Raw genomic sequence first — 22,984 nt, 5'->3', positions numbered from 1 at the left:
AATTCTGGCGTCCTGCAGTTCATAGGCTTGCAAAGAGTTGGACAAGACTTAGCGACTGAACAACAAAGGAACTTATTTCTCATTGGCAAAAATGTGTAGATTGTAATTGTTCTTATTTTGATTATAAAGATGTGTCTGAGGCTAATTATAATGATTTCAAATTCATGGTCCCGAATCGCAATTATGTTTGCACCAACTCAAAAAGCGTTCATCCTGCATGCCACACTAAAGATTCCACATGCCACAACTAAAAGACCCAGTGCAGCCGAATACATAAAAATTAGAAGAATATTTAGAAGAATAATGTCTAATCCTTGTTACTGTAAAGAACACATTTTATGAAAAATTGTCAGTTTGTAAAACTAAGCCATTAATGAAAGAATGGTGTTATTTTACATTTTTGCAGATCCCTTAAATGTTTGGCTAAATAAGAGATAGCTAGATTTTCATATGACCGTTGTTATATGTTGTTTAGTGGAAGTATCTAAAGTATACATATACTTATATAAGTATTTATAAAAAGCAGAGACATCACTTTGTTGACAAAGGTCCGTCACACACAGTTACACAGTTGGAAAAGGGAGTATTTTAACATTTATAGACACTTGTGAATATTCTTCTCTGACAGCATACCAAAACTTTATTAAAGGTTAGCTGTGATGTGAAATTTGAAGCCATCCTTAGAATTCTGAGGATTAAGTGTCACCTGGTCGGTAAATGCATTTTAGGAAGCAAAAAGAGTGAATAGAATCCCCAGATGGGTTTAATTGGACGCCAGGCTCCGTGGCGGTTATACATCGCCAGCCCGCTAGGGCGGCGCTGCCCATGGAGGCCTCTGTCCGTCCGCGCAAGGCGTCTCTCTTGGCCTTGGCGGCGACGCTGACGCTTGAAGGCGATACTTCCTGCCCGGTTTGCCGGGAGTCTTCGGCAGCTGTGTGTGCTGTGGTTGTTGCTGGTTTCTTGGAGGGTGGCCGAGCATGGAGCGCCCGGGGCCCAGCGATGGTGGGTTCAGTGAGGCGAGCACCTGTAGGATGGGCCGGGCAGGGCGGGCGGCGCTGGGGTCGCCCTCTGATAAGGCCTTTTCCCTTTTCTCTTTCTCAAATGACAGGCTCAGACGCATCGGGACCAGACCCGCAGCTGGCGGTCACCATGGGCTTCACGGGGTTCGGTGAGTGACTGCCCTAGACATGGTCTCCTTTTGCAGAGGTTTTAAGAGTCGCATGTTGGGAGGGGTGTTCGAGCTGTCACTTGTGTTCCGACATTCCGCTGTGCCTCGTCTTATTTATTAATACTTTTAACTCTAGTGTGTGTATCTTGCAATTTCAAGTCACACTCTTCCCCCATCTGTTTTCTAACTCCTCTCTGTGTCTTGGGACCAGCCCAGGTGACACTTACGGGACGGTTAGAGAAAAAGAAAGATTGTTGCCTGACCTACGCGGTGGAAGGTGTTGGTTAATGGAGAGAGTTGTTTCTCTGCGTCCTGAGGTTGAGAGCCAACCACTGATTGTGGTCTGTAATAAGATGGCCCTTTTGGCATCAAGTGGGCTATTAAGTGATGTTATAATAGTTAAATTTGTTATTTTGTTGAAGTATTGGTGGTTTAGTCGTTAAGTCCTGTCCGGCTCTTGCGACCCGATGGGCTGTAGGCCACCAGGCTCCTCTGTTCATGGGATTCTCCAGACAAGAATACAGGCGTGGGTTGCCATTTCCTTCTCCAGGGGATCTTCCCAACCGAGGGATAGAACCCCGGTCTCCTTCATTGCAGGCAGATTCTTTACCAATTGAGCTAAGGGGAAATACAGTTGATTTATAATGTCATGTTAATTTCCGGTGTACAGCGCAGTGATTCATTTAAACACAAACACACACACATATTAATAGATATTCTTTTCCCTTATAGGTTATTACAAACTGTTGAATATAGTTCCCTGTGCTGTACAGTGGGTCCTTGTAGGTTAGTCTTTTTTTCTATTCCAAAGTCTTCACTTGTGTCTCTTGTTTGTTCATTCATACATTCATTTATTCGGGTAATGTCTTGAACCACATATTTATTATCTCCTAGGAGGTCATGTCTACAAAAGTGCTGTATGCTTCTGTAGGATTCAGTTGAGTCACTCAGTCGTGTCTGACTCTGCGACCCCATGGACTGTGGCACGCCAGGCCTCCCTGTCCATCACCAACTCCTGGAGTTTACACAAACTCATGTCCATTGAGTCGGTGATGCCATCCAACCATCTTATTCTCTGTCATCACCTTTTCTTCCTGCCTTCAATCTTTCCCAGCATCAAGGTCTTTTCAAATGAGTAAGTTTTCACATCAGGTGGCCAAAGTATTGGAGTTTCAGTTTCAGCATCAGTCCTTCCAGTGAATATTCAGGACTGGTTTCCCTTAGAATGGACTGGTTGGATCTCCTTGCAGTCCAAGGGACTCTTAAAGAGTCTTCTCCAATTCCACAGTTCAAAAGCGTCAATTCTTTGGCACTCAGCTTTCTTTATAGTCCAACTCTCACATCCATACATGACTGTTGGAAAATAGCTTTGACTAGATGGACCTTTGTTGACAAAGTAATCTCTGCTTTTTAATACAATGTCTAGGTTTGTCATAACTTTTCTTCCGAGGTGTAAGTGTCTTTTAATTTTGTGGCTGCAGTCACCATCTGCAGTGATTTTGGAGCCCCCCAAAATAAAGTCTCTCACTGTTTCCCCATCTGTTTTGTCATGAAGTGATGGGACCAGATGCCATGATCTTAGTTTTCTGAATGTTGAGCTTTAAGCCAAATTTTTCACTCTCCTCTTTCACTTTCATCAGGAGGCTCTTTAGTTCTTCTTCACTTTCTACCATAAGGGTGGTGTCATCTGCATAGCTGAGTTTATTGATAATTTCTCAATTATCTTAATCAAGCAATCTTGATTCCAGCTTATGCTTCCTCCAGCCCAGCGTTTCTCATGATGTACTCTGCATATAAGTTACATAAGCAGGGTAACAACATACAGCCTTGATGTACGCCTTTTCCTATTTGGAACCAGTCTGTTGTTCCATGTCCGGTTCTAACTGTTGCTTCCTGACCTGCATACAGGTTTCTCAGGAGGCAGGTCAGGTGGTCTGGTATTCCCATCTCTTGAAGAATTCTCCACAGTTTGGTGTGATCCACATAGTCAAAGGCTTTGGCATAGTCAATAAAGCAGAAATAGATGTTTTTCTGGAATTCTCTTGCTTTTTCGATGATCAAACGGATGTTGGCAATTTGATTTCTGGTTCCTCTGCCTTTTCTAAAACCAGCTTGAATATCTTGAAGTTCTCGGTTCACATACTGTTGAAGCCTGGCTTGGAGAATTTTGAGCATGACTTTACTAGCATGTGAGATGAGTGCAATTGTGTGGTAGTTTGAGCATTCTTTGGCCTTGCCTTTCTTTGGATTGGAAAGAAAACTGACCTTTTTCAGTCCTGTGGCCACTGCTGAGTTTTCCAAATTTGCTAGCATATTGAGCACAACACTTTAACAGCATCATCTTTTAGGATTTGAAATAACTCAACTGGAATTCCATCACCTCCTCTAGCTTTGTTCATAGTGATGCTTTCTAAGGCCCACTTGACTTCTCATTCCAGGATGTCTGGCTCTAGGTGAGTGATCTTACCATTGTGATTATCTGGGTTGTGAAGATCCTTTTTGTATAGTTTTTCTGCGTATTCTTGCCACCTCTTCTAACATCTTCTGCTTCTGTTAGGCCCATACCATATCTGTTCTTTATTGTGCCCATCTTTTCTTGAAATGTAGTATTATATACTTATCTTTGTACACAGTATTATGTACTGTAGTATTATGTTACTTATTTGTCTTTCAGTTCTTTTTAATAGCTTTCTCCCTAATATAAAGAACACAATAAATGAGAAGGAAGAAAATAAATCATTCATAATCTCATAAGCTAAAAATCAAGGCATAAAAATTTGTTTGCTTTCCAGTTTTTTTCTGTTGTGTGTTAATAACATTAAGATCGTATGTATGTATGTACAGTTTTATTAATTATATGGAATTTGTTGAGTTCTTAATATTTTGAGGATTTTCCCATTTTATAAAAATGCTCTTCCAAAGCCTGTCTTCTGCTGGGTTGACTAGGAGATAGAAGTGCTGTAACTTGTAACATTTTAAGGTTTCTCTCCCATAGGTCCTAATGTTTATCAATAACACTGAAATAAACATTTTTATAAATAACTCTTTCATCTCCTTTTGTAAAAGGAGTTTTCTGTATACTTCCATAGGGTAGATTTCTACAGGAGCGACTACTTTGATAAAATATATAGGTATTAAAAAGTAACAAAAAATTGAATATATAGCTTTTAAAACTTCTTGGTATATGTTGTCATAATGCTCTTCAGAAAGGTGGTTTCCGTTTATATCAACCTGTAGTGTGTAAGAAAAGCATTTTTACCACATTCTAACTAACACAGAGTAGGTATTAGTACTGAAAAAAAAAAACTAGTAAAATGAAATACAGCATTGCTTCCAAGCAGATGCAGGTCATCAGAATGGCGGTTCCTGGTGGTTTTAGGATTGAGACCCCTGTTTGCTCACTGGCTTTCAAGTGGGAGTCTCTACCTCTTTCTCATACCTGCATTGCTTGTCTTCCTGCCCCCTTCATCTGCAAACGCACTGAGATCCTTCTCAAGTCTGAGGTCTCTCTGACTTCTGCCATATCTATTCTGCATCTTTTCTACATTTTCTTGTAAGACCTTCTGTGATTAGACTGGGCTTGCCAGGATAATCTCTCAGTTTTTGAGTCTATAACCTTAATTAATGTGCAGAGTCCCTGTGAATGTAATATATACACAGGTTTAAGGAATTACGATATGAACATTCTCTATTCTGCCTAGTACCGTACCCATGCTGAAGTTTCAAAGAGTAGAGTCTAGATAAATTACAGGAGGATGGGAAAGTTGACTGGTTAATGTTATTTAGTGATGAGATTGTAATTAAATTTCCCTGGGGAGTTGGGACTTCCCTGGTGGTCCAGTGGCGAAGACTGAGCTCCCATACAGGGGGCATGGGTTGGATCCCTGGTCAGGGAACTAGATCCTGCATGTTGCAACTAAAGATCCTGAGTGCCACAGCTAAGATCTAGTGCAACCAAATAAATAATAAATATTTAAAATAAAATTCCCTGGTTAGTAAATGTTTTCTTCATTGATATTTTATGGTTATTTGGTAGCTGTGCTATAAATTAGATAGACTTTAAGTGGTTATTGATACATCAGTAAGTAAGTATTGAGTACCCGAACACTGGCCAAGTTAGTTCAAGAAAATCATAGTCTGCTTCTTATTCCTGTTTTAGGAAAAAAAGCTCGCACATTTGATTTGGAAGCAATGTTTGAACAAACTCGAAGAACAGCAGTGGAAAGAAGTCGGAAAACACTGGGTAAGAAGTTTAGTTATTTGCTTTCTTATTTATGTAGATACTGTATCCAATTTACACAGGTGTGTTACCAGTTATAAAATTATAAGACTGAAAAAAAATTTCAAAATTGTTAAAAGTTCACATGTGTTGGTTCCTTTGGAAGCAGTTTTTTTTTTTCAGTCTCATTTTTTAAATATGATAAAAGTTGTATCTAAATAGGATAAGAAGATCTGAGTTCTAAAATCTGTAACAAGTGTGAGCTATGAGCAAACAAGGATTCAAAGTTAATTAATAAGAATCAGAATAGGGACTTCCTTGGTGACCCAGTGGTGGGGGATCCACCTTGCAATGCAAGGGACGCAGGTTCAGTCCCTGGTCTGGGAAGATTGGACATGCTTCGGGGCAGTTACACCCTGGAGCCACAACTAAGACCTAATGCAGCCAAATAAATAAATATATATAAAAAAAAAAAAAGAATCAGAATAGTGGTTTCTTTTCTTCTTCACCCTCTATCTGATTTTCATTTCATTTTTTTTCTTTCCTGCTTACAGTGGAACCAGTATTTGGAAGGCTGAGCTAGAGGTGGCTCTCAAAGTTGTGTATACCACTGATCGTTGACCCAGAAAGTATAGAAAATTGAGCCATCCAGTGAATGGGGCTGGCGCTGTTGAATCAATGCATTCATGAGTTGTATCAGACATTTAATGAAGGCCTTAACTTCCAGACTGGCTGGTTTGATAGCAGGTGGTTGGCAATTCTAGCTACCACCTCAGGATCTTTGGAGGTGACTGTCTCCTCTACTGCTTTCTTTAGATCTGGTTCAGATCATTCTTATACTAGAGAAGGGATAGATGTAAACTGATAGAGCAGAAGGCACTTGGAACCAGAGATAGGACTCCTGGAAGAATTTAAGTGGATGTTACTCCAGTGCTTATCACTGTTTTAAAATACAAATTATATAGCAGTAATATCTCACATTTGAGAAGTGAGCATGATTTTTGGTCTTTGGAAGAATAATAGTTTTTGATTTGTGTGTGTGTGTGTGGTAAAAAGACAGCTATCTACATATAATGTGTATTGTTTAAAAAAACCTTCAACTATTACCTGAAATTTCAGTTACATACAGAAGTACAAGAATGAACTCCCGTATTCCTATCACACAGATCTAACTATTGTAACAGTTCATGGCCAGTGTTATTTCCATTTACTTCTCCTCTCAGATTGCTTTGACAAAAATCCTAGATACATTACTTCACCCATAAATATTTTTGTATGTCTTTAAGTGATAAGGATTTTGAAAAATCTTAACCAAAATACTATTACTACACCTAAGAATATTAAATAATTTAGTATCATCAAACAATATGTAGAGACGTGTTCTCTGTAGCATATGTACAAATGCATTACACACTTCATCTTTGAATGTTTCAGTGAACGTTTATATTATCACAGTTTAGCTTTCCAGCGTGTGATACCAAATGCTTTGAATAGTGATTGTCTTATTCCCCTACCTAAGTTTTATAGTCCCCATTACCATGCCTTGTAAGATAGGTTCTTAGTATTTATTTGTGCAGACTGAATTGAATTTAAAACTGCAGTATTGCCTTAAAAAAAAAAAAAACCCTGCATCTTTGGAGAATGTGTGTGTGTTTCTTTTGGCCACACTGAGTGGCATGCAGGATGTTAGTTTCTTGACCAGGAATTGAATCCTTCATCACTGCATTGGGAGCTCAGAGTCTTAACCACTGGACCACCAGGGAAGCCGCTGGAGAATTTTTTTAAATGGCATGATTAATTGTAAAGAGTTTGGAATTTGGAGTTGGAGGACCCAGCTTTAAGGGCTAGACCCACATTCTACTAGATGAATAACATTGGATGGATCTTTAAATTTCAGATTTTTAATTTTCCCAATCTGTTTGTTGACAGTGATAAGGTCTCTCTTATTTATTATAAGTTCCCTTCAGGTTTCTTGAAGGGATTAAGATGTTGGGCATAATACTTTTTAAACAGTAATGTTATAAATATCACTTTTAATTCCTATCATTTTTCTTAGTAAAATATGTATTCATGTAGCACTTAAGTGGAATTCCAATAAAGAGTTATTCGAGCTCTAAAATTTTGAAAAATTATCTCAGGGCCTTGTTTTCCTATTGTTATTTGTGGATGAATTAAATGGGTTGAACTTTCTTGACTTTGTGTTAGTCTCGGGCCTAGACTCCTGTTTCTACCCCTGCATCTAAATAGAAGAAGCCAAAGTTTGCCTTACTTTTCTTAAAAGTTAAAAAATTCTGATATGGTCCTTATTTATCTAATGATAGATACTGGAGTCTTCTTGAACTTTGACACCAGAGTTGAGGAAAATAAGAACTTTTGGTTCCTTTTAATGGCAGATTTAACTGTGTATGCAGATGTGCAGTTTTGGTTTTTAAGTGCTCTAATAGAAAGGATGAATTATACTATAAAGCCTGAATAAAATATGTGTTACCAAAAATGTTAGAAAATAGTGTTATAAATTGTTTTTGAAGTATTTTTTAAGTTTATGAAAGCTGTTAGTAGGTTTTGGACATGTGAAAGACATAGACTCTTTTAGAACTAATATACTATGAGAAGATAGATGGGGAAGAAAATGTCTTTTATTTAAATGCTTGTTTTGAGTGTGGCCATGGTTTCAGTGGATTATTAACCTTCTGTTACATGACTGGAAAAAAATTCCTTGAGAAGATATTGAGATAGGATTTTAAGATGATTTCAGTGGATGATTTAATTATCTTGGAAAGAATAATTGTCCCAGAGGTTTTAGAAATTAGAAAAGCTTAAAAAAAGTTTTTTTTTTTTTAACTTGAAATTGTCTTCCTACCTAGCTAAATCCTACGTTATCCTTTAAGGCCTCACCTCATATTTTACCTTTTCTAGATATTCAAAACTCTTCTGGACATAACTGTTCTCTACATTTTTAAAATAATACTTTATTATAAATTTATTTTAGTATTGTTCATGTCTTGATAATCTTGTTTTTCATATTTATACTTATAGTATCTTAATGCAGAACTTGGTATATAGTAGTTACATCTCTAAATAGTTAATAAAGAATTATAACTAATGTGGTCAGATAATCCTGATCTTGTTTTTTTATTTGTAGTCATTTTTGCGCTAAACATTTTAAATTAAATATAATTTTTCATGAAATTGGTAGCCTACTGAATCATTTTAGAATGGCAGAAACATTTAGCAAGTGGCTTCCCTGGTGGCCCAGATGGGGAAGAATCTGTCTGCAATGGGGGAGACCCAGGTTCCATCCCTGGGACGGGAAGTTGCAACCCATTCCAGTATTCTTGCCTGGAGAATCCCCTTGGGCAGAGGAGCCTGGTTTGCTACAATTCATGGGGTCACAAAGAGTTGGACACAACTGAGCAACTAGAAAAAAAGAATATGATTAAAACATCATTCTAGCTTGTTTCTATTAGTTTTATTTCCTTTGCATGCTATTTTAACACTCATTTCTTCCTATAATGCTTAAGATATAATGAAGGTGAGGTTCTTCAGCTGCTAAATTACATTCATGTGAACTGCAGTTTGTGTGGATCAGTCCACTTGGGACATGGTAGTTTTGGATAGTTTGCTGTTATCCTGGATGAATTGCGTACAGCTGGGGTGCTTTTGCAGAATGGCTGTCCAAACTATTAGCTACCTGATAATAGAGAGATACCAATAAATTGAGATACTTAAAAGAATAAAATGAGGTGTTGGGGAGTAAGTTAATTCACTTCTGCTAATGGAACATACCGAGCATCTTTACAGTATTCACAGAGCACTTGGATTCCTGTATGTACATACAGGAATGTGTGCTTGGTCCTACTCTTGGTAAAGTACACAAAAATGACCCCTTTAGTCAGGGAACTGCAGTCTATTGAATTAGTCTCATTTTGGTTTGTCCTTAGTAGACAGTGAGATAAAAAAAATATTTTTTTTCTCACAAATGTCTTTCCTTTTTTTTTTCTTCTCATTTTAATGAAGCAGCAGGTGATGACAGGAACCTCTCTGGGTAGAAAATCTTTACTATTGTAAAAATTAAAAAAGTTAAGTTTTAAATTAAAAAGTTAGAGACTTCCTTTGTGGTCCAGTGGTTAAGACTCAGTGCTCCCAATGCAGGGGTTACAGGTTTGATCCCTAGCCAGGGGACTAAGGTCATGCATGCTGCCCAGCATGGCTGAAAAATAATTAAAATTAGAACAGCTAAATTAAAAAATTGGATAATTCACCTGGATGGGGCAAGTAGTTTGGAGCACTCATCCACTGGGGAGGAACTCTAGTTAGATATGTGGGTGGGTATAGTTTCCAAATAGTCTGGTGACAGGTAAGCAAATAAAGAGCTGTACTTTATGGCCCTTTGGGGAGAGAGGCAGGCTCACTGCTTTATAAAGTGGGTGGTACTCACTGGATAATTTTACAGGCTTCAGAAGGTCTGGTCACATCAAGGAAAGATACATTGTGGAGTCTCAATTGACTGTTTTGCTCTGACTGTAGTGTTACTTCTCTGCTTTGGATTCCTAAACTATTAAGTGAAGATAGTAGTATTTACTTCAGCTATATTGGATATGGCTGAAATTTGCTAAGATAGTAGAACTTAATTGTTCTTACAAAAAAAGAAACACAGGATAAATATGTGGGGTGATGTTTGTGTTCATTGACTCCATGGGAAGATTTCTTTCTCAGTGTGTATTTGTACCAAATCATCACATTGTACACTGTACCTGTCTTACAGTTTTGTCAATTATACCCCATTAAAGCTGAAGTAAAAAAAGTTTCTGCTTCAGGGATTGTTATAAAGGTTGTTGTTGTTGTCGTTCAGTCACTTCAGTTCAGCCGCTCAGTCGTGTCCGACTCTTTGTGACCCCATGAATCGCAGCACGCCCGGCCTCCCTGTCCATCACTAACTCCCGGACTTTACTCAAACTCATGTCCATCAAGTCAGTGATGCCATCCAGCCATCTCATCCTCTGTCATCCCTTTCTCCTCCTGCCCCCAATCCCTCCCAGGATCAGGGTCTTCTCCAATGAGTCAACTCCTCGCATGAGGTGGCCAAAGTATTGGAGTTTCAGCTTCAGCATCAGTCCAGTGAACACCCAGGACTGATCTCCTTCAGGATGGACTGGTTGGATCTCCTTGAAGTCCAGGGGACTCTCAAGAGTCTTCTCCAACACCACAGTTCAAAAGCATCAATTTTTCAGTGCTCCGCTTTCTTCACAGTCCAACTCTCACATCCATACATGACCATTGGAAAAACCACAGCCTTGACCAGATGGACCTTTGTTGGCAAAGTAATGTCTCTGCTTTTTAATATGCTGTCTAGGTTGGTCATAATTTTCCTTCCAAGGAGTAAGTGTCTTAATTTCATGGCTGCAATCACTCAGTCATGTCCAACTCTTTGCGACCCCATGGACTGCGGCACACCAGGCTTCTCTGTCCTTCACCATCTCCTGGAGTTTGCTCAAGCTCATGTCCAGGGAGTTGGTGATGCCATCCAACCGTCTTGTTCTCTGTTTTTCCCTTCTCGTCCTGCCTTCAATCTTTGCCAGCCTCAAGGTCTTTACCAGTGAGTCAGCTCTTCACATCAGGTGGCCAAAGTATTGGAACTTCAACTTCAGCATCAGTCCTTCCAATGAACATTCAGGGTTGATTTCCTTTAGGATTAACTGATTTGATCTCCTTGCAGTACAAGGGATTCTCAAGAGTCTTCTTCAAGACCACAGCTCAAAAGTATGAATTCTTTGACGCTCAACCTTCTTGGTAGTCCAACTCTCACATCCATGCATAGCTTCTGGAAAAACCATTGCTTTCACTATCCAGACCTTTGTTGGCAAAGTGATGTCTCTGCTTTTTAATACGATGTCTAGGTTTGTCATAGCTTTCATTCAAGGAGCAAGTGTCTTTAATTTCATGACTGCAGTCACTGCCTGCAGTGATTTTGGAGCCAAGAAAATAAAGTCTGTTGCTGTTTTCATTCCAAAGAAGTCATAGGAGACCTAATACAAAATGACTTGAATAAGAAAAGTTTAGTATCATGCCATGACAAGAGCTCTGAAATGGGACTCTTCCATCTTCTGAATCCTGATATGAAGGACTTAAAGACTTTTCCCCTTTTTTCTGCTTTGCCAGCTTTAGAGTGTTGTCTTATCCTAAGTTCACTGTCCTCATGACTCAAAATTTTGTTAACATACAGATGACCACATCCACAGGCTGAAAGGCTTTTGTGTAACTCTTAAGGAGTAAGAAAACCTTTCTCAAATGTACCTCCAGCTGACTTCCTCTCATGTGTTATTAGCCAGTATTAGTGTGGTACATCAGTTGCAAAAACAGCCCTTGCAGGTTCACTATGGTTTACTTGAAATCAAACTTTACTCCTTCTGGACAGGAAGGGGCCCAGCATCAGGAGAATTGTGGTTTTCTTTGCAAGGAAAAAGGGAGAAGTAGCTGCTAATAGGTGACTAATGATGTGTGCCTTAGTGTGGATTCCTGATTAGTGTCAGAACTGCCCTTAAAACCTGAGCCTGCAGTCCGAGTGTGGCCTCCCGTGCCTCACTTCCCAACCTCTCTCAGCTCCCCTGCCCTCCCTCACCCTGGAGGGTACAGAGGGAATTACTGGGGAGGCAGGATGAAGGTAGGAGCCCAGCAGGCTCACTCTTAAATTTGGGCATTATCCTTCTCTTAGTGTTTTCAACCTCCCCAGCATCAGCGTGCAGAACTGTTAACTCCTAACCCACCTCAGCCCAGTGGAAAGCACAGAAAAATTAATGTGACTATGCCTTACCTCTTCCTGGAGAGTTTTTTATCTTCCATGTTTGAAATGAGTGACTAGTTGTTGACGCTTGCTGCCTATTTCCTTGTTACTCACCCTCTATATCCTGCAACAAAAGACCCTGAATAGTGCAACATTCCAGTGAGTGCCCTTTGATATTGCTTAACTTTGGGTGTATTATTCTTCACTATTAAAATTTTTTAAAAGTGTTAAAGATTATCTCAGGTTATTGAAGATGGTAGCAATCGAGAACAAGCCTTATTCATATAATTAATTTCCTTCCTATGTTCCCCCAGTTGTTGAATGAAATTATCAGAGGAGAAAGATTAGATTTCCATGGATAAATTTGCTTTGTCTTTCCAAGGTAAAAACCTCTGGAAACTTAATGTAATTCAGTTTTTCTCATAATTTTAGTGTCAAGTCTGTGGCCAAAAATCCAGTTTGGGCAGGTCAGAAAGGAAGGAAGTGCTGAGTTTATAGTTTAAAATATTAAAAAGTGAGGTTACCCAAAATCTTATATTTGAACACTTTCTTGTCACTTGGCACATCTTTTTACATACTGCAGTCATGGTTCCTATCCTAATTTTGCTTAGCATGTCTGTTAATATTTTCCCAGATTTGTGTATTTTCTATATATACATATTTTTTGGCCACTCCACCTGGCTTGCAGGATCTTGGTTCCCCAGCCAGGGATTAAACCTGGGCCAGCGCAGTGAAAGCACTGAGTCCTAACCACTGGATGACAGGGAATTCCCTTCTGTCACTGTTCTTGTTGTCTGTATTTTTTTATTATGTTGATATATAGTAAAATTCAGTCGTTTTCTCAGTGTTGGGCATTTAGAGTGATAGTTTTTTGCTATTACTGGTAACACTCCTGTGTCTTTGTAATTTTGTTAGTTTTCAACATTTTAAATAATAAATTTTGAAGTCTGTTGAAAAAATTTTTATAATCTTTACAGAAGCAAGAGAAAGAGAGGAAGAGATGAACAGAGAGAAAGAATTAAGAAGGCAAAATGAAGATCTTGAACCGACATCTTCAGGCTCAAGTGTGGCCAGAGCTTGCTCTAAATCATCTTCCAGGTGCTTGTCTTTACTGTCATTTTCTAGGTGTTAGTAACACAATTTAGGCTAAGTTCCTCATACTAAAAAGCTTGCATGATTCCTCCCATTTCAGGCAGTTGTACATCTCCAGGACCACGAAAAAGTCCTTTGTCACTTTGTGAATCAGTTGATTTTTTCCAAAGTATTCCACGTGGAGCATTAAAATCTATGCCTTTTGACTGCAGAGTATAACTGTGTAAAGTTGGAAAGATGTTGACAAGTTGGTTATTTTTTTAATGTTTATTTTGTCATTTATGTCTTTTGTCCCTTTCCCCAAAGTATTCATGATAAGTTTTTTTGGTAGGATCCTTTATAACTAAGAAGGAATGTAAACAGTGGCACATTGTGAAGTTCATCCAGTGATAGGAGAAAGCAGCCATTAAAATTACTTTAAAGTGAAATTTGATACTATATAACATAATTACTAAGAACTTCAAGCAGTATAAATAGGTATACAGATTCCAAATCTGGGTGGAATAATACAAGAATTCTGTTGTTGAGGTATGTTTTAAATTGTCAAATTGGTTATATAAACTATTTTTTGAAAATTTACTTTGTGGTTGCTCTGGGTCTTCGTTGCTGTGAGCAGGGGCTACTCTCTGGTTGCGGTGTGTGGACTCCTCATTACAGTGGCTTCTCTTGTTGCGGAGCACAGGCTCTAGGTGTGGGGGCTCAGTAGTTGTGGCGCATGAGCTTAGTTGCCCCGAAGCATGTGGGATCTTCCCGGACCAGGGATCAAATTTGTCCCCTGCATTGGCAGGCAGATTCTTAACCTCTGAACTCTCAGGGAAGCCCAGTGTCTTACGTTTCTCTTTATTCTGTACTTCTTTCCAGCTCTCTTTGTGTCCAGCACAGTATCTTGCTTATGGCAGATGTTCCATATATTTCTTTAGTTTGCTAATTAAGGGGAGAAAAGAAAGGAGATGCTGCTGTACTGGTTTGTAATGGCTTTCATCACAAGCTAGCACAGACTGGATGGCTGAAACAACAGAAATTTATTTTCCCCTCAGTTCAAGAGGCTAGAAGTCCAGGATCAACATGAAGGCGGGGTTTGCTGGCCTCTCTCCTTGGCTTGTAGATGGCCATCTTCTCCCTATTTCTTCACATTGTCTTCCCTCTAAGTTCTGTTCAAGTTTTCTCTTTTTATAAGGACACCAGTTATAATAGGGCCCATCCCTATTGACATCATTTAGCTTAATCACTTCTCTGAAGCTTTCTCTCTCAATACAGTCATACTCTGAGGTACTGCAAGTTAGGGCTTCAAGATATGAATGTTTTGAGGACACAATTCAGCCTGTAATAAAAGATATCTGTAGTACTGGTGCCAGAAAAGGCCCCACAACCCAGCTAAAAGCTGATCATATTCTGCCTGTGTTCCCAAGAGGAGCACGGGGGCACTGAGCTCAAAGGAGAAAAATAATGAGAGGCAGAGAGAGAGGGGTAGAGAGAGAGAGAATGAAAGCCAGTGAAGAAGACCTGTCATCTCATAGGGAAACTGCATAGAAATCTCTTTTGCCTACTTTCTGATTAGCAGGTAAGGTTGGTGAGACAATGGGGACTTGGGAAACAAAATATTAAGGTAAATCTTTTTACTGTAGCCAAGGAGCCAGTACTGTGTTATATGGAAATCCCTGGTGGCTCAGTGGTAAAAAACCCTCATGCAATGCAGGAGACTGGGGTTTGGTCCCTGGGTCAGGAAGATCCCCTGGAAAAGGAAATAGCAATGCACCCCAGTATTCTTGCCTGGAAAATCCCATGGACAGAAGAGCTTGGTGGGCTACAGTCCATGGGGTCACAAGAGTTAGATATGACTTAGTGAATAAACCACCGCTGTGTAGCATGTGGGATCTTAGTTCCCTGACCACCGATTGAACCTGTGCCCTTTCTGCAGTGGAAGCATGGAGTCTTAACCACCAGGCCGGCAGGGAAGTCCCTTTTCAGTTGTTATTGATGTCAGGCATCATTCAGCTGATAGAGCCACAACAGGGAACACAGCAGACTTTAAATTTCTGCCTTCATGGAACTTATATACTGAAGAGACTTCATTAGATGGCAAAGACACTTTGACTCCTGTAAAATTATTTGATAGATTGATTGTTAGAATTGCAATTCTCAATCTTCTAGGAAGGGGAAGGCAGTAGAGGGATGGTGGATGGTGGTGGCTACAGAATGTATAGAGGTGTTTGATAAAGACTTTAATGAGAGTATATAATAGTCCCTGTTGGATTCCCTGTGACTCAGACTGTGAAGAATCTTGACTGCAATACCGAAGACTCAGGTTTGATCCCTGGGTCAGGAATATCCCCTGGAGAAGGGAATGGTAACCCACTCCAGTATTCTTGCCTGGAGAATCCCATGGACAGAGAAGCCTGCTGGGCTACCGTCCATGGGGTCACAAAGAATCTGACATGACTGAGTGACTGACACTTTCACTCTTAACTTATGATAGTTCTCTGATGTGTTGGGTAGAAAAATAGTTGAGAATCAATAGGATACTGCCTAGAATAAAGTATTTTTTTTTTCCATTAATTTTTATTAGTTGGAGACTAATTACTTTACATTATTGTAGTGGTTTTTGCCATACATTGACATGAATCAGTCATGGATTTACATGTGTTCCCCATCCCGGTCCCCCCTCCCACCTCCCTCCCCATCCTATCCCTCTGGGTCTTCCCAGTGCACCAGCCCTGAGCACTTGTCTCATGCATCCAACCTGGGCTGGTGATCTGTTTCACCCTTGATAGTATACTTGTTTCAATGCTGTTCTCTCTGAACATCCCACCCTTGCCTTCTCCCACAGAGTCTAAAAGTCTGTTCTGTACATCTCTGTCTCTTTTTCTGTTTTGTATACGGGGTTATAGTTACCATCTTTCTAAATTCCATATATATGCGTTAGTATACTGTATTGGTCTTTATCTTTCTGGCTTATTTCACTCTGTATAATGGGCTCCAGTTTCATCCATCTCATTAGAACTGATTCAAATGAATTCTTTTTAATGGCTGAGTAATATTCCATAGTGTATATGTACCACAGCTGCCTTATCCATTCGTCTGCTGATGGACATCTAGGTTAGAATAAGGTATCTTTTACAGTCCAAGGAAGCTACATTTAACAATTTAGCAACTCATCTTACTTGGATTAGCAGTGAGAAATAATTTCTTTTTCAGACAATGTATTGAAACCTTTTGAGGTAACATTCATTTCTTACTTTATTTGCTCCCATGACAAACAGTGATTGTATTCACACACAGTGAATAGAGGCATTTGTTCTCTCCGTGGTTTTCTTTCTTACGGTGTAGTGTTCTGTAGTTTTTCTTCCTCAGTTATTTTGCTGGTTCATGAGGATTGTCTGATGGGCCTCTAACATATAATTGCTCTGAGCTTTTGTCTTTGACTTTAAACTGTATTTAGATAGGATAGATAAGAGAAGTTTTTTACTTTCTTAAGATTAAATAGTATTTGAAGGCAGTTCTCTAGGAACACATGGTAATCCTGAATGTGCATCTCCTAACATTAGAGCTTTGAAACACCCAAAGCAGAAAGGGAAGGAGCTGAAAGGAGAAATAGGCACATCTGCATTAGTGTGAGATGTCAGCGTTTGTGTCTGTGACTGATGGACAGTGAGCTATGAGTCAGCAAGGAGAGAAAGGACCTTAAGGATGCCCTTGGCCAACACCTTTGATTGATGTCTACAGAACACTCAGCCCAACAATGGGAATTCTTATTTTTTTCAAGTTTACATAAAATATGCAAGACTGACCATATCGTAGACCATAAAACACAACTTACAAAATTTCAAAGAAAAAACTCATACAAAACGTGTCCTCAAACAATAATAGACGAAAGAACATTACTCTTCCTGAAAAAAATGAATATGTTTTAAAAATATAATCAAATTTTTTTGCTTATTTTTTAATCATACAATTAACAACTAAAATACGTGTTTCTTGACATTACTTAAGAAAGAACTATATATATAATTCAAAAAATAAATATTTGAGCCACACAATTAATGTTTGGATTACAAATTTAAAAACATTTTAAAAAACTCAGTTGTTATAAGGAGAAACAGGGCTTCATGGGAAATTAATACAATCTCCTGAGTATGTTCTTTTTTGCAGCAAAGGCAATGGGTTTCTGTTTCTGTATTTTCAGGGATACAAGTAGCAGTGAAAGTGATGAGAGTTCTGACTCTTCTGATGATGAGTTAATTGGCCCCCCTTTACCCCTTAAAATGGTGGAAGAACCAGTTAATCCTATGGAAACCGTTCTCAGTCCTCTGCCTCCACCTCTTGCAGAAGATATGGAAGAAGAAGATGATGATGATGGTGATTCAGAAGAGGAGGAAGTAAGTATTTCAGTGGTAATTTAAGAAATCGCTTATATGTGGAATATTAAAAAAAATGGTACAAATGAACTTATTTGAAAAACAGAAACAGAGTCACTGTTGTAGAAGACAAACTTAGGGTTTCCAAGGGGGAAAGGCAGGGGAGGGATAAGTTGGGAGATTGGGATTGACATGCAGAAACTACTGTATATAAAATTGATAACTAATGAGCACCTACTGTATACCACAGGGAACTCTGCTTAGTACTCGGTCATGATTTATGTACTCACCTTCCCTCATAGCTCAGTCGGTAAAGAATCTGCCTACAGTGCAGGAGACCTGGGTTCGATTTCTGAGTTGGGAAGATCCCCTGGAGAAGGAAATGGCAACCCACTCCAGTATTCTTGCCTGGAAAATCCCATGGATGGAGGAGCCTGGGAGGCTACAGTCCATGGAGTCGCAAGAGTCGGATATGACTTAGCAACTAAACCACCAATGGTTTATATGGGAAAAGAATCTAAAAAAGAGTGAATGTATGCATATGTATAACTAATTCACTTTGCTGTACAGTAGAAACAAACACACCATTTCTAAACTAACTATATTCCAATAAAAATTAATTTAGAAAAATAGTTCACTGGAGTAGTGTCTTTTAGAGTAGTGTAGAGATCAATTCCCTGCTAGATAGTTATTCATGAATGAGAGCAAATTAAAAAAAAAATCTGAGTTTACTACTGACAGCCCTTGTTGAAAGAACTCTAAAGGATGTATTTCAGGAATAAGTAAATAGAACTCAAAAATAATAAATGGACAACAGGAGACAATGTTTTAAAACATTATTAAGCGTTTTGTTAAGTTTATGTAGCATTGAATGAAAGTAATGTTGATGATGAATAAATCTGGGAAGATTTAAAAACAAAGTGGATTTGAAATGTCTGTGAGTGATAATGTGGAAGACAGGAGAGTGGAATCAGTTCATTCATTTTGAAGTCTTATTATTCCGGAGCAGGCTAGAGATGTTAGTTAATTTTAGATTACCTTAAGTCAAATTGCAAGTTACCATTTTAAGAGTAAGTTCCCAAAGAAAAGAAATAAATTGTGTAACCTCCAAAATAGTAAAAGGAACTTTGATGTACTTTGTATTTTTGATACCTAGAATCAGTCATTTTTAAGAAACACCTTTCTATTTGTGACAGATTATTTTCAGTAATAATTATGAGCTGGAACAAACAATAATGGTCAGAAGAGAAACTGACAGCCTTTGCAAATCTGTCACTGACTTCATCAGTGGGCATACTTTGCTTATTTGTGTTTAGTACACAGTATATCAAAATTGTCATTATGTGTTTATTCATAGTTTAATAAAGCTTTTCATGCTCACATGTATAAAATTAGGAAAAGAGGACTGTAGGAATAAATTTGGCAGTTTCATTAGAAATCTTGTTTTATAATAATTTCCTGAGACTGCAGTTTTGACCATATCTTTTTTTTTTTAATATCAGTTCTAGTGGCTTTTAAATATCTCTGTTCTTAAAATATTTTCACTAATATCTCTTCTAGAAAATTCATCATTTTCTAACATATTTGGTAAAAACTTCTAATGTTGTCTTCTGCAAAAATCAGAGAAAATGGCTAAATTATGGCATACATTGTCATTAAATGATCCTTTGCTTTAAAATGTTTTTGATGAAAACATTGAGCAATTCAAACATTCCCTTTTTGAATCCTCTGCCAACCTAGTCTGTTATCTTTGGTTTTTTTTCCTGGCATTAGAAGAATAATAGACTGGAAGATACCATTTTGTTTCTTTAACTTTATAATCACTGTTTATTTTGAATGTACTGTTTAAATGCAAGAACATGTAGTACAGCAGGGATTGGATATAAGAAACTACCCTTGAAGTAAGCTTGGGTGATTCTGAACCAGTAAAAATGTTATCTGAAAATGTGTGTAGCTGTATGTGGTACAGAGGTTTAACTGCGAGTTCACCAAGCTAACTTCATGTAGATGCAATGTCTGTTAAAAGGTAAGTGATAAAAATATGCCTCTTTGAAGCTTACATGTATATTAGCAAAACTCAGCACTAATCATAGCGACAAACAATTGCCAGCACCTGGTGATAATAAAATGTAGTCTCATCTTTAGTTGAGTTTATTTTTGTTTTAAATTCTGTGCAGAAAGTGTACCCACTTATTGATCTGTACCACTAGCACTGAAATACTGTTGCTATGTTATTGAAATGAATTCAGACATTTAAAAGAAAGACTGGAAAAAAGTAGATGGAAATCTTGGTAAATCAAGGTCACAAAAATAACTTGTTAGACATGAAAACAAATACAGTTGTCCGTTAACAATGCAGGAATTAGGGGCACCAGCTCTCTGAGCAGTCACAAATCTGATTATAATTGACAGTCAGCTCCACATTTACATGATTCCACTATATCCAAAGTTCCACGTGTTCAGATTCAACCAATTGTGGATCATGTAGTACTATGTAGTATTTACTATTAAAAAAATTCCACCTATAAGTGGAACTGTGCAGTTCAAATTTGTGTTGTTCAAAGGTCAACTACATATCAGTATTCACAATAATTGCTACTTAAAAGACAAAAAGTTTTCCAATTGGGTTAAAATATTCAGGCATATTCTGCTCATGAATGTCTTTCCTGGCATCAGGGTCTTTTCCATTGAGTCAGTTCTTCCCATCAGGTGGCCAAAGTATTGGATTTCACCTTCGGCATCAGTCTTTCCAATGAATGTTCAGGACAATTTTCCTTCAGGATTGACTGGTTGGATCTCCTTGCAGTCCAAGGGACTCTCAAGGGTCTTCTCCAACACCACAGTTCAAAAGCATCATTTCTTTGGTGCTCAGCTTTCTTTACAATCCATCTCTCGCATCCATACATGACTACTGGAAAAACCATTGCCTTGACTAGACGGACCTTTGTTGGCAAAGGAATGTCTCTGCTTTTTAATATGCTGTCTAGGTTGGTCATTGCTTTTCTTCCAAGGAGCAAGCGTCTTTTAATTTCATGGTTGCAGTCACCATCTACAGTGAATTTGGAGCCTCCCAAAATAGTCTGTCACTGTGTCCACTGTTTCCCCATCTGTTTGCCATGAAGTGATGGGACCAGATGCCATGATCTTAGTTTTCTGAATGTTGAGTTTTAAACCAACTTTTTCACTCTCCTCTTTCACTTTGATCAAGATGCTCTTTAGTTCTTCTCTGCTTTCTGCCATAAGGGTGGTGTCATTTGCATATCACTAATGGTAAAAGAAACAACTTATTCTCCAGGGAAATTTGATAGTCCTTAACCTGTGTTCATTTTAACACAATATAATCAAAGTATAAATTGACAGAATTATAAGGAGAAATGGAGAAACCTACAGTGATAATGTAAAATTTTTTAGAAACAATTCAGAGATTGTTAAGCTGGCAATTGGAGTATAGATTTTAACAATACAAATGCACAAGTTTTATCTATTGAACATATATAGAACCCTCATCCAACATTTTCTTTTAAGTGTACGTGGATAATCAGAAAAACCAACAACTATACATCTAGACCACAATATGCTATAGACAATAAAAAAAAGTGTTTAGTTATTTTGTGTAGTTCATAGTGTAGGTAATATTTGGGTTAAACTATAATACGTGAGAATGAGTTTTGTTATGTTCATTACGAATGTTTGTGTGCCCCCAAAATTCATGTGTTGAAGCCCTAACCTTTTGTGTGACTGTATTTGGAGATGAGCGTCTTCAGACATAATCAGGATTAAGTTATAGGAAACCCTCATAGGGGTGGGCCTGATCCAAATAGGATTAGCATCCTTATAAGAAGAGAAGCACCAGAGAGGTAGGTTTGCACATAAGAACAAGAAGGTGGCTGTTTATAAGATAGGAAAAAATTCTTCAACAGAAATCAAGTTTTCTGGCATGTTGGTTGTGGACTTCTAGCCTCCAGAACTGTGAGAAAATAAGCCACCCATTCTGTGGTGTTTTGTTATGGTGGCCTCAGCTGACTACTGCAGGTTTGTATGGCTGACAGTGGGCTGAGGAAGAGAGAACAGAGAAGTCAGAAGAGTGTTTTGAGGAGAAATAATGTTTCTATAGTGAGGACCTAAATGTGTGCAAGTACATGATATTGTGGGCTTCCCTGGTGATGTAGTTGGTAAAGAATTTGCCTGCCATTTCAGGAGACGTTAGAGACATGGGTTCAACCCCTGGGTCAGGAAGATTCCCTGGAGTAGGCACTGGCAACCTACTCCAGTGTCCTTGCCTAGAAAATTCCATGGACAGTGGAGCCTGGCAGGCAACAATCCATGGGGTAACAAAGAGTTGGACATGATTGAGCATGCACATGCACTTGATATTGTGGTGAAATCGTCATGTGATTTATGTGTAGCTGAGTTTTCTTACTAGAGGGAAATGGAAAGATGAGGCTAATGAGATCAGATCCTGAGAAGAAATACAGCAGTCCCCCCTTATCCAGGGGGGATATGTTTCAAGACCCCAGTGGATGCCTGAAACTGCGGATGGTACTGAACCTTATATATGCTGTGTTTTTTCTATACATACATAGCTATGATAAAGTTTAATTTATAAATTAGGTACAGTGAGAGACTAACAACAGTAACTTAGAACATTTATATCAATATATTGTAATAAAAGTTACTGGCATACTTTGGAGGTAAATGCTGGTTGGGTTCCAGAGCACCATAATGAAGCAAATGTTGAAATACAGCAGGTTACAAGAACTTTTTGGTTTCCCAGTGCATATAAAAGTTATGTTTATACTATAGTCTGTTAAGTGTGCAGTGCAGCATTATATTTAAAAGAAAACTAGGTACATATGTTAATTTAAAAATACATTATTGCTAAAACCCCCTAATTACTGTCTGAGCTTTCAGTGAATTGTAATCTTTTTACTGGTGGAGGGTTTGAAATATTGTGAAATTTACCAAAACATGACACAGAGACATGAATTGAGAAAAAGTATTGGAAAAATTGTGCCAATAGACTTGTTCCAAGCAGAGTTGACACAAAATCTTCAATTTGTAAAAACTTAATAAAGGACGTTAATGCAAGGTATGCCTGTATGTGAATGTGGTCTTTCCTTCTCTCTCAAAATATGTTTTTGTGCAGATACAATGTCTTTTCCATCTTAACTAAGCATTCATCATGCACTATGGCTATAACTTGCAAATTTGAGGTGCGACAGCAAAACTAACATGAGTTTCTTTTTGTTTCTTCACAGTTTCACAGATAGATTGGTTCTTACTGTAGATCCAGCAACCTCCGCATACTGTTTTTTTCCTATCCTCATCAATTTAATTTTTTCACTCAAAGTGTTGTAGGAAGGGGGACC

The 22,984-nt window shown here is 38.4% G+C and overlaps 1 protein-coding gene across 1 annotated transcript in view; it reads left to right on the top strand.

Annotated features, from left to right (window-relative positions):
* Nucleotides 1–874: 874 nt before the first annotated feature.
* Nucleotides 875–22,984, top strand: part of WDR70 (WD repeat domain 70) — a 268,401-nt gene continuing 246,291 nt past the window's right edge. Inside the window, exons 1-5 of the mRNA XM_043488519.1 lie at nt 875–1,002; nt 1,109–1,168; nt 5,328–5,411; nt 13,146–13,266; nt 17,444–17,636. Coding sequence (XP_043344454.1) covers nt 978–1,002; nt 1,109–1,168; nt 5,328–5,411; nt 13,146–13,266; nt 17,444–17,636 — 483 coding nt within the window. The 5' untranslated portion in view covers nt 875–977. The remainder of the gene's footprint in view (nt 1,003–1,108; nt 1,169–5,327; nt 5,412–13,145; nt 13,267–17,443; nt 17,637–22,984) is intronic.

Source organism: Cervus canadensis, chromosome 16, assembly GCF_019320065.1.
Source record: "Cervus canadensis isolate Bull #8, Minnesota chromosome 16, ASM1932006v1, whole genome shotgun sequence".
Lineage (NCBI taxonomy): Eukaryota > Metazoa > Chordata > Mammalia > Artiodactyla > Cervidae > Cervus > Cervus canadensis.
The sequence above is the reverse complement of the archived record's forward strand: the minus strand, read 5'-3'. Positions and strand labels throughout refer to the sequence as shown.